Here is a 12,513-nt window from a genome sequence, read left to right as displayed (position 1 = left end):
CTGCCTCCCGAGTGCTGGGATTAAAGGCGTGCGCCACCAACGCCCGGCCAAGTATACCATCTTTTAAGAAATAAGAATTGGAAAAAATGCGTAATACAAAATATAGGTAAATGAACTACTTCACAAGTTGTTACAGGGAATAAACAATGTATATAATACTTTTCAGCATTTCAGTTTTGGTATATAATAAACTGTCCAAAATGTTTCCAAAATGAAAAAAAATGAGATAAGACATTTTAAAAAAAATATAAACACTCAATGCAATCATAATTAAGGTAAAGTAATCAAGAAACTGAAATGACATTTATGACCTACCAGACTACTCCAGAGTAAAATACCCCCAGGGTTTGGGAATATCCTGAGTACGCTCTCAAACAGAACTATTTTAAAACAGAGTCATAATTTTAAAACCTACACTGTACCTTAGCTGAAAAATGTTATCTTAAAAAATACTCTATTTATTGAAGACTATTATGTGTATATGTATGTTTATATATATACACATATACTTATACATATGCATATGTATATATAGTAGGCCAACACTGTATGTAGTTAACACATGGATATTAAATACATTGTTCCTGTACGTTGGGATACTACACAGCAATTTAAAAATCAAAGTTAGTATGTTGTAGCAATAGAAATTAAAGACAGAAAACATGTGGAGTAAATGAGTCCTTCCTGACCCACAGCATGGTATCCACAAGATCTTATGACATGAATGTCCTCAAGCTCATCTATCTAAAATGACAAAGAATGAATCCTTTCTCATCATCCTTTCTTCCTCTTCCAGGTAGGGAACACCAATTTGTCTTTTCAAATGTTTATTTAGTTATTTATGCTACTGTGAACTAAAGGGACCAATGATTTCTCTCTCGTGCCTGTGGTCATTAATCTCCATGTGTACTGTCACTGAATAATATTTCAGAAACTTTCATTTCTTTTGTCCCTTGATGCAGTACCTTTCTGTCAAAAGTTTATTAGTGTCCACCATTTGCCATGTCCAGAAGGAAATTATACAACACTTACTACAGTATTCAATAAACACGATGCTTAATTAATTTTAGCAAATTCTAATATTAAAATTATTTTATATGATATTACAATATTAAGACAAACCCTCTAGTTACTAATGCTAACAGTACAATTATTTGCTCTATAAACTGTGACAATTTACTTATCCATAAGAGTCAGTTTGACTATAAGACAATTATGGCTGTTTAATGTAATTTTATCCTTTTAATATAAAATAATACTTTAGAGTTAGTAGGGTATATTTCGACAAGGAAAAAAAACTATACTATAGTCCACCATGAAATATTATTTTGTTAAAATAAAGAGTATAATTTAACCAAAAAATAAAGAGATGAGTTCAAAGTTTCTTTTAAGAAAGACAGGTAACTCAGCAGTACAGTAAGTATGTGTTCATGCACAAACACTCCCACACATAAAACCCTTATTTTTCTTATTTGGCTGCATATGGCCTGAAAATCATACTTATTGGCACTGAGATCATGGATCATTTCTGCAAATCTGTTAGACCAGATTTAAAAATTAAAATTCTAAGGCTCAGCATCTCTAGCATGAATAAACCTCCAGGTTCAATCTCAAGTACGATTTAGAAAAAAGCAAACAAAAATGAAAATTCGCTTTTTAAATTCTTACACCTAAAGACAGTTATCCCCTTTCCATTATGCGAAAATCATAAAGTAGAAAACTTCAGTACAAATTCTGAGGCTCTGTGACATTTCACCAATGGAGTAGCTGTGAATGCCAGTTTGATATAAATTTAGAACACTAGACTGCAAATCAGGCCATCTGTTATATCATTAATCAGCTAAGTAATCTGAGGAAACCCTTTGGTCCCTGTGAATCTGACACTCACAGCATAAACTGGAGAGCCAGATCAGTTTCTCTCACATAAAATCTTCTCAGGAAAGATTGAAACAAAAAATACTAGTGTTTAAGTATGAAATCCAGAAGTGCTTTTCCTATCAGTGTCCGACGTCATCTGAAGTGAGAGGAGCCCACTATGGGAAGCTCTTACCTCGTGTGTCATTTTCTATTTCTGTCCTCCAGCGATGTAAACAGCTCTCCAGCACAGACAGTTCCTCTTCTGTTATGTGTCTTGGTGCCGGATGCATGGGCAAATCTGGAGGTATCCGAGACTGAGTGAAGGGTTTGTGTATCACTGTCCTCAAGGACAGGGCAGCACCTGATGCAGGTGAGGAGCTGGGCAGTTCTGAAGCAGGGGCTCCCTGCTGCTCTGTTGTGCTGTATTTTCAAAGAATACACTACTGATTAAACTTCCAAACTGAAACTCTGGAGCAGACTAGGCCAAATACATAGATAGCATCAGAGCCTCTCATAATTTCTAGAGGAAACGATCTTAAGACACAGATCTAATATCCTGATGAAACACTTAGTACCTGAGGACTAAAGCCTCATAAAGATGAAATTGTGACTGTAAAGTAAGATTTATCTTTCTGTCTTTAAATGGGAAATCTAATGCATGCTCTAATTAAAGATCTCTTGCTAATACCAACTTACATTAACAGAAACAAATTCTACTCTAATAGAACTGTTTCACATATCATAAAAGGTTCAAAAACTACAGACCAAAACATTGCAAAGTATAATTTTCAACAGAAAAAAGTTTATGAAAATTCCAATCGATAACCATTGAACTACTGAAATAATAAAGAATAATCTTCTACGTGAATCTACCCTTTTAGAAGGTTAGTTGAAGTTAATCACAATAAGTACATTTTATAAAGCCCTGCTTGAATGCATTGCAGGATGCAGGTCACAGTAGCATGTTGTATTAGAAAACATTACCTTGGTAAAGACTGTGATGGTATGGAGCCACTAGTTGAGGAACTAGCATCAATATCATCAACAGGAGAGGTGCAAACAGGTTTACTAGAGGCAAATTCCAATGCATACTGTAGAACATCTACCAAGGGGAATCTTTTGGGACCGGAACCATAGCTTAAATATCTGTTAATAAAATATATCAGTGTTTTATCTATGTTGTCAGCACATTTGGTTTTTGAAGTAGGACTTATAAAATGAAACAAGACAATAAATCAGAAATGAAACTTGCATGCTTTCTAAGGAAGAAGATGAAACTGAATATACATTAAAGAAATGCACTGAACATTCTTAAAGGAAGGACAGCAAAGCTGATCAAGACGGAAAGCCATGAGTATGGATGTACCTAAGACGCTGTTCTAAACTGTGGATCAGTGGGAAGATGCTGTTCTAAACCGTGGATCAGTTGGAAGACACTGTTCTAAACTGTGGATCTGTGGGAAGACAAACTGATGGACCATCTGCGAATGTTCTCTTCCCTGAATCCTACACTGGCCTCAGCATCAAGGTAGTTACTTTTACCATTGTTTACCTTGTGAGGACTTTTCACATTTACTAGAACCTTTAAGAATAAAACCCACTGGAAATAGGATATATTCACACTCAACATTTTATGTTATTAATGTGAAGATTAAAAGCAAATGAGAGGAACTCAGAAAAAGCAGTAGGTCACCAAGTGGACTTACTCCAAGCGCATTTGAGCCAGTAGACTCATCTGGGTTCACAACACCCACATTCTACATTTTATGGGGTTTCCTAAGAAGCAATGCAGTCCTGTGGATGTGAGAACATCTGCACACACAGCCCCTCCCTTAGGGTACTTGGTAGCACTGGCTCCGGTTCCACTCCTATGAGCTGCCTGACCTCCCCTCATGGCGATCTTATTCCTGAGTGAGTTTGCTCTATGAAGCTTGGGAGGCCAATGAGGCTAGAGCTTGAATCTTCTCATTCAGCTGCCATTCCATACAACACAAATCTCGTGCTCTGTGCTAGACTCCCTCGGTTCCCCTTACAGCACCAAAGGAAAAGCTGAGTATCACATATTTAATTTCAAGTTCCAAAAGAATCATCTAAAGCCTATTAGAGATGCAATCTAGTTTCTAAAACATTTAATCCAAATTTAAATCCAGAATGTTTATCTATGACCACCACTATAAGTTTTCCAAAGCATATTTAAAATAAAATCTAGATAGTCACCAAACACATGCTTTCCTACCATAATTTCATGAAAGTAACAATACCTCTCTAATCTTTGTTGTAATACTGTGAGGTAATCTTTAAGCCTTTTGATCTCTTCACGTTTAATTCTTGTTATTTCTCTGTTTCTGTGCATATACCTATCAAGGAAAGAAATTAGTGATCATTAGTATTTCCAAATATTTCAGAAACAGAGTATTAAATCTAATTATCACTACAAAAGATCAACTGAAAATTTATAAGAAATCATATGTAAAACACAAACCTATTTTAAAATCCTAATATGCATGTGTAACCATATATTCATAAGAGAAAATGAACATAGTCCCTTGACAAATAGTAAGTTACCATGAATCAGTAGAGCTTTGATTGAAAGGGATAACATTTTCTCTACACAGCTCCCCTCCCTCACGCACTGAACAGTTGCAAAACTGTAACATGTTCTATAAACCATACCTGTCCAGATATAAAACCTGGGGAAATTCTAATTTGTTGTGAATTTTTTCCGGTCTCCCCAATGCCTGGTTAAATTCAAATCTTGACAGTTCAAACGTTAAGACAGGCGGCAGCTCTGTAAACCAATGCTGAAAGAAAACAACACCGAGAGTCACTGTCTGTCTTCTGCACTGCACTTGAAGGATGCTGATACAACACATGCTGACATCACCATCCGACACCAGGGACAGGGGAGGACAAGGCTTGCCTTACAGCAAACCCTCCTTTTCAAAGTTTCCCCAGCCGCTGGACATCCCCACAGTGGGTCTCACACATAAGAGGACAGAGGGAACCCTTCTCTACACACTGCTCTTCTTCCACAACTGTTGACACTAGAAATCCCAGCCATAAGAAAAGGGCACTTGTTTCCATGAAGACTCAAGAGCTCTGCCTTCTTCAGTCGTATGCTGAGTGATACTTACCGACAGCAATGAACTTGTCAAATCCCATAACTTGACTCAAAGGGAAAAAATACTCATCTGGAATAAATGCCCACTGTTCTCATCATGAAACTGGGAAAATATTACCTGCCTATTTTTTTCAGATTTTTCTTTTTTCTTCCTATTTTTACCTTGAATTTTACAACTATACATTATACTAATTTATGAAAAAGATTTGTTATTAGCAAATTATACTAGTCAAATACAAACTAGTGTTTAGTTTAATGTGTTAAGTTTCTTGTTGCTCTGAACTCACCCACACATACATGCATGAGATTCAACAAAACTTCAAAAAATCTGTTTTCATGTAAACTTCAAGATTTATAAAAGCCTACTATTTGTTTAAGTTGATGAATATTTATACTCACAAACCAATACAGAGATGTAAAATGATAGAACAAATATTTTTAAGTAGCAACACCAAGACTCAGTTCATTTTGCTAAGCCTGAAATGTTTATTCCTGTGGTAGGGTTCAGATTTAAGTTCATGCACACTTACTGAGGGGTGTGTGGTGCCATTTTTTATGGCACTGGAGGCTCTGACACACTGTAAAGTAGGTGCTGGCATTTCCTTTAATAGTAGCTTGTTGCAGGGCTTATAAACCCAGTTCTTATTAATATAAATGGACATTATCATACAATGCTTCTTTTGGGGTTTGAGTATGGGAAGGAGAAGTAGGCAAAGGGTCTCACAAGCTAGGCTGTCTTAAAATCCTATAAAGAGCCCAGGCTACCCTTGAACTCATGATCTTCCTGCCTCAGCCTTTCTAGTGCTGGGATTAAAAGCATGCACCAACAGTCCAGCATCATTTTGCACTTCTTACACAGGTGTTTGTTAACTACAAATTGTTTTGTTAAAAGTCTGAGGCATTTTATATGAATTATGTTATTAGATTCACGGTCGCTATTCTATCCACTAAGAATGCAACAGGAAATAATACAGATGAAGCTCACTATATCTTCATACATGGAATTTATGTCCAGACATCAATCAACAATTGCTTCACAGTGACTGATTAGGAAGACAATGATTTGTACTGTTTTCTACAATAGATTGTACACCTTCTCCAACAGATGGACATAGATGGGTGGATACATGGATAGTACTAGAGAGAGAAATTGGTGGATTTAGAAATTAAAACAGCAATGTAGATAAACATGTCTTTGGGTGTTTTTCAATTAGCTCTTTCATGAAAAAGGCAGAATCTTCCATTTTACCTTATGCAATCAAATAGCAATCTCATAAGAACAGGAATGTCTGCTCTGTAGGAATGTGGTTTGCTCTACAGAACCTGACGAATTATAGCAATATGTGTTCATGAATTAATATGTGCCTATGTAAAAACTGACCATAGCTTCATGTTGCTGATGACCACTACCTTCATGGAAAAGCATGAAAACTCTAAATGGTGACAACAAAGAAAAAGACAGAGGGAGAGAGAGAGAAAAATTTTAGATGAGAATCTGACATAGATTACATATCATACATTCTGTAAAAGTTTCACAAATACATCTAAATTATTACAATTAAATGCAGACATACTTTTGAGTATTTTCTCCATCATTAGCAGCTGTGTAACTAGAACCTTAAATTTGCACTGGACCATTTAAAAGAGAATGGGGAGGCAGAGGACAATGCAAAGGTTGAACTCACCTCTTGGCCTGATTTTCCTGAATTGTCTGAATGTAAGGACTCAATTTCTCCTTCAATCATCGCAGCTTCCAGGCACTCATGCAGGTCTTTGAACCCGTTGACCTGAAGTGGATACTGACCAAACATTTCAGTGTTTTCAAATTTTTTTCCTATAGGATGGTTGGAGAAGTTAATTAATGTTCTTTAATTTGGCCTTTCAGCTATTAAAAGTAAGTGTACATATGGATTCTTTCCTGAACTTAAAAGAGCATCAATGACTGTGCTCCAGGGACTATGGTTGAGTAGAGCTTTCCTATACACACACACACACACACACACACACACACACACACACACACACACACACACTCATATATATTTTATATATAACTATATACATGCATGCATGCACGTGTGACAATGGGTTAGTAGAGCTTTTCCACTGGTTCAGACACGTACACAAGTCACAGGTTGTAATTTTAACTCACATGTATATGAGCTCTTAAGATAGGACATTGTGCTAACACTGGATGTGTGTGTATACACATGTATGCATGTGTGACAGTAATTTAGATTTATTGGAAGACATTACAGACAGCCATTTCTTGTCATAAGCCAACCAATGATTTAGTTGCTATAACAACCAATGATTGCTATAAACAAACATTGACTAAAACTATAATAAGAGAGCATAAAAGAGCTAAGCTAGTGTTAGGGATAGATAGCAGGGCAATGAATATTCCCACAGCAAAGCAATGTACTTGAACTTAAACACTGAGTACAAGTTGACTGGGCCAGATCCTTGGGCGGTAGAATATTCTTGACCAAGGAACAGCATAATTGTGAAACTAAAACTCCAAAACATGGCATGTTTAAGCAACCAAAGGAAGATAAGAACATCTTTGAGAAACAGATATAATGTAGTTAGTTGGGGGTAAAGATTTATAATGTCTTCCAGTCCTGCTTAGGATTTTCTTTCACTGTGTTAGTAAAACAGAAACACAGATCAGTCAAATCCGTGAACTAGAAATCAGAAGACCCATGACTTGCTTCAGTGGAAACACACATACACTTACACTAATATGCAAGATGGAGTGTGAATAGGGCTCAGCTGGCTGGCATTTAGACAGAACACAGACAGCACAACAGGAAGACTAGGCTTAGAGATTCCCATAGCCCTCACATGGATGGTTTCTAGGAACTGAACACAAAGTGCAGGACAGCTTTCTCTCTCTGTTCTGGAGCAGTAGAAATCACTAGTTCAGAGTGGCCAGGAGATTTCTATTTCACGAGCTAGATATGCAAATTTCTGAACCCTTTGCTGACTAGATAGTGGAATATCACAGTGGTGAAAACTATAGCCTTGATGGCTTCGGGAACTGTAGAAAAGGAAGGGAGCCTATACAAAGTCCTGAGGAACCTACCTTCATATACAAAAGAAACACACACACACACACACACACACACACCATTTTCTAAGTACCCACAGAGGCAGAAAAAATAACAAGTGAAAGTAGTGTCCCAGAGGCTAGAGAAGTTTGTTTTTAAGGAAAAGTCAAGATTAAGAGAAGAGGAGGAAGAGTTAATGCCTGATGCCTTAATAGATTACAAGTGTTCAGAATAAGAACTGAACTGGATTCGGTGGATTTGCTCACAGACAGAAATCAATAGCCTCACAAGATCTACCTTTTTCAGAGTTGTGGCACCAGCAACTAACGCAGGGTATGTTGGAATAAGGAAGAGCAGGCAAGTGAACGCGCCCCCTCACTAGAAGGAACTTAACTATGAGGAGGAACGGATGCCTAGGGATTCCAAAAAGAACACCAGACATGTTTTCTTTCTAATCTTTGTGATGTGAAGGAGTAGAACACAGGGAAATACTCTGGTGAACTACAAGGCAGAGAGAGAAATTAAAGACTCAGAAAGGGGAGTGAATGGAGTAAGTAGAAATAAGAGCAAGAGACCCAGAATCTATGAGCATAGAAGAATGGCCCTTCCATGTTCTTATAATGAAAAGAATACGGTAGATGTGTAAGTGGATAGAGCTAATGAAGTCCGAAGTTCATACACAGAGGGAAAGATTTTCTTCTAAAAAAATTAAGATGTTGGAATTAAATTCAGAGTGTTGGGTAGATTTCACAGGCTTCAAAATAATTCTATGAAAATTGGAAAGCTGTTTCTCAGATAATGAGGAGACCAAAAAAAATTTTCTAGGCTTGAAATGAGTAGGGAAATGAAAACACCCCCTAAGGAAAATGGAGGCAGGCCAGTGTAGTTTTCCAGGAGAGGTTACAGTGCGGGTGCATGAAGTTCACTTCTGGGGTCCTCCCTTTACCCCAGCTATCACTGAAAATTCACGATCCATTACAACTCTCCTGCTGTGGAAGTTTTACCCAGCGACACTCAGGTACTCTGTGCATGGAGAGGAGGTGAAGAGATGAACAAAGAGTCAGGAGAGTCAGGGCGCTGGTGCCAGAGAGAATGGGGGAAAGGCAGACTTGGGTATTTGTAAGAGTGATTGTGAACACCAGGAGGAAAAGGAAGTGTAAACAGGAAAGGCCTGAGAGGAGCAAAGCTAGGTCATGGGAACAGAAGCTCCGAATGCTGAGGATGCTTTGCAGGAAAACACATTAAGAAAGCAACGCCAAGGAACCATGGGCATCAAATAGAGGACGAGGGTGAGAAGTGAAAACATGGTAGGAAAGTGATCTGAAATGAATGATTTTCACTGTAACAAACACAGTCCAAGTAGGAATGTATTTAAACCACATCAATTAGCACAGTATCTATGAAGTGACTTCCTAATACTAAGTGCTAAGATGAAGTAACAGCCACAATGAAGGCTCGCACCTCACATGTAAGTGCTCTGAGGGGTACTGCAGTGCCCACTCCCAGCCTGAGTAGACCTACTTCCTGAATTACACCATCCCACTTCAGATAAACCAGAATGGAAAAAAAAAACAAAACAAAAACCTGATGTCAGGGACTGCATAATTCACTCCTAATGTTTATTTAGCATTTGAAGAAAAAATGCACTTACCCCATTGTAACCTTTTAAATGCCTAATATGCAGTTTGTATCTGCCTTATTTAGGCCATTACAGAAAGACAATTTCATAAACATTATACTTTGAACAATATAAAAAGTATATAGCTTGAAAATCAAATATTAGAAAAACTTACATTTAATGAGCCTAACTCCATTCTTTTTTTTTTTAGAAAAATCTCAAACAAATTTAAGAAGCCTAGTTTTTAAAGAAATATGCAGGCTACAATGAGCAGAATTACTCTCCACCAATATTTAAAAGCAGAATACTTTCATTTCTTGAAAATGTGTAAAGATATTACAATCACTCTGAAACACGCTGCGCCAACTCACTAAATTCAAATTTCAAAAAGGGACCACTGCACTGAGATGGTTATTCAACTCCAGCACAGGTTGGAAGTTCTATATCTGACCTGCCTGAGGCCATAAGTGTTTCCAGATTTGTGGGGCTTTCCAATTACAGAATATCTGCAGATGATTGATTTAGTTATAGCCCCTCCTTTCCCATGTCCCTCTTCCTCCCTCTCTCTTCTTCCAGGGGCTCAGGCTGGAAACCAGGACACCTGCACTCTACCACTGAGTTAATTCCCTATCCTGGGTTGAACATCTCTAATCTTAAAATCCAGAAAGTGACATGCTAGAAAACCATAATTTTGGGGGGATCACATCAGCTCTCTTTAACTCACATTCTGAAGTCCTCAGGATCACAAAGACCCATTCACTGAAAGGAATAAACAAAGAAGTGCAATGTGAACATACACTTCAGTCAGGTCTGGGCCCTCTGTGCAAAGGATTAGCAGGAAGGAGGCAGCAAGAGCTACTGGAGGAGTAGATGAGGTACAAATAGAGATTACCAACAAACGCAGTCAAGCCCAAAGAGCCAATGGACAGATAGCATCTTGACTTGTAATAAAGTGAACAGGTAACTCTACCTTCAAGCACTCCCACAGCTAGGAATCTTCCGTAGAACAACTCCACCATAGGGTTCTTTGGCTTCTCTTCATCCCTAAAGCATGTTTAAAAGATAGAAATACGCTTATAACTTTCAGATCTATAAATAATTGAGAAAACACGGAAAGAACCATTCAAAGGTAACATTCGCATGGCTATCACGCACACAGCCCCTTATTTATTGTGTCACCTTGGGCAAGGTACTTGAATTTATTCTTCAATCTCTTCACCTGTCAGCTAAGGATAATTAGAGTAATTGAGCTGGCAGGATGGATACGAGGGCTGAATGAGTTACTGCTTGGGGCCAGCTCCGAAGAGAAGCTAGTCATGCTCAGGAGGTGCTGGCTCTTCCTATCGGCTCTATACATTTCCATCCCATACTTTAAGCCTGTATAGTACTGGCCTTCTTGGGAAGGGAAAGGAATGTTTAATCCAAATAGATTCCTTGAAAAAAAGATCAAGTCATTTCCCACGTTCACATAGGAAAGGGTCCCCGTGAAGGGACCGGACACCGGGTTCTAAAGCACAGACTCCACCCTCCAGGCACAGGCTCCACCCTCCAGGCATCCTTCCCTCAGGTTATATATAGCTCAGACAGTCAAGCTGCTCAGAGGAGATTCGGCCTTTTTGTCTGAAGGAAGCAAGGAAAATAGGCAGTTTTTACATTGTCTTCTTTAGGACTTACACTCTGCACCTCTAAAAGACACTCTCTAACTGGTCTGTACAAAACTTTGCTGTATCCACAACTGTACAAAGGAATTGTTTATGACTTTTGTGTTTAAATTAATAAAAACCAACTTGTGAAGTTCTATTTTTAAAGTGAGAGACAAACACCAGTCTCTTGCTCAGTGTGTTACACAGGTCATCACAGGATCCTTAGACCCATTAAGGCTCACCAGGGCCTTACAGTAATGCCACCCCGCAAGTACTTCTCTTTCTTTGAGTTTGACAAGTTAATGTCTCGTAGATAAAGGGCCTAGTGTTTGTCTTTTCCATGATTAATTTAATTTCAATTAATGTGTCTTCAAGGTCCAATCCATCCATGTTTTAAGAAATATCAGAACTCCTTTTTATTGGAAGCTGAATAATACACTATTGTTTTGTTCACTCATTATCAATGGGCATTTGGCCACTGGGTATACAGCTTTTATGAACATGGGTATACAATGACTGCTTCAGACCATGTTTTCAATGCACTAGTACACATGCCCACAAGTTAAGATGCAGACAATATGGTAACTCTATTTTTAATCTTTTGAAGAACTACCACACTATGTATGTTCTGTGGCTGCTACACTATTTCATATATCACCATTGCACAAAGGAGTTCCTGACTTCACATTACTTGGTATCACTCTGACAGCAGCCATCCTAAGGGTATAAAGTGTTCCCCACCCATTCTACAATAAGGCCAGTTATTGAACTTGTTCAGTTTCACTGCCAGGTTCATACTGTGTGGTTACTGAAGTTTATGCCTAGCAGAGGTTCCTGCTGGCCTGCAGCCCTGGGTATGCGGAGACAGAGACCCTTACTTATACACACTGGGGACATGTGAGCATACATTGTTAAGTCACTTGTTTGGGGGTTGGTGTCACCAATACTATTATATAGCCCCAGCAGTTAAGTTATATTTGACTATCAAATCACAGTGTTTACATAGCACAAAGACTTAATCTCCGGGCATCTTCATAATAAGTACTTTTCCAAACTGTGATAACCAAAATTCTAGAGACTGATTTGACATATGGAAAACACCCCAAAAGTGAAAATTCTAATTCTTTAGATGTAGTTACTAATAGATATCAACATTTCTATGTAGAAAATCAACACTCTAGGCTTCTCTCGTTTCTGATTACACAAATTAACTCCTGGAAA

The 12,513-nt window shown here is 38.0% G+C and overlaps 1 protein-coding gene across 5 annotated transcripts in view; it reads right to left on the bottom strand.

Moving 5' to 3' along the window:
- The window catches only part of Usp25 (ubiquitin specific peptidase 25), a 110,620-nt gene that overhangs the window by 34,508 nt on the left and 63,599 nt on the right, over positions 1 to 12,513 (bottom strand). For 4 of the 5 annotated variants that reach the window (XM_042259495.2, XM_042259496.2, XM_006983593.4 and 1 more), the window contains 6 exons: positions 10,620 to 10,693; positions 6,664 to 6,812; positions 4,531 to 4,658; positions 4,119 to 4,214; positions 2,842 to 3,003; positions 2,051 to 2,277 (listed from right to left, as the gene is read on the bottom strand). In XM_042259495.2, coding sequence (XP_042115429.1) covers positions 2,051 to 2,277; positions 2,842 to 3,003; positions 4,119 to 4,214; positions 4,531 to 4,658; positions 6,664 to 6,812; positions 10,620 to 10,693 — 836 coding nt within the window. The remainder of the gene's footprint in view (positions 1 to 2,050; positions 2,278 to 2,841; positions 3,004 to 4,118; positions 4,215 to 4,530; positions 4,659 to 6,663; positions 6,813 to 10,619; positions 10,694 to 12,513) is intronic. The other variant, XM_076549121.1, reaches the window with a different exon arrangement.

The sequence above is a fragment of the Peromyscus maniculatus genome, chromosome 12 (genome assembly GCF_049852395.1).
Source record: "Peromyscus maniculatus bairdii isolate BWxNUB_F1_BW_parent chromosome 12, HU_Pman_BW_mat_3.1, whole genome shotgun sequence".
In the NCBI taxonomy this organism is placed as follows: domain Eukaryota; kingdom Metazoa; phylum Chordata; class Mammalia; order Rodentia; family Cricetidae; genus Peromyscus; species Peromyscus maniculatus.
The sequence above is the reverse complement of the archived record's forward strand: the minus strand, read 5'-3'. Positions and strand labels throughout refer to the sequence as shown.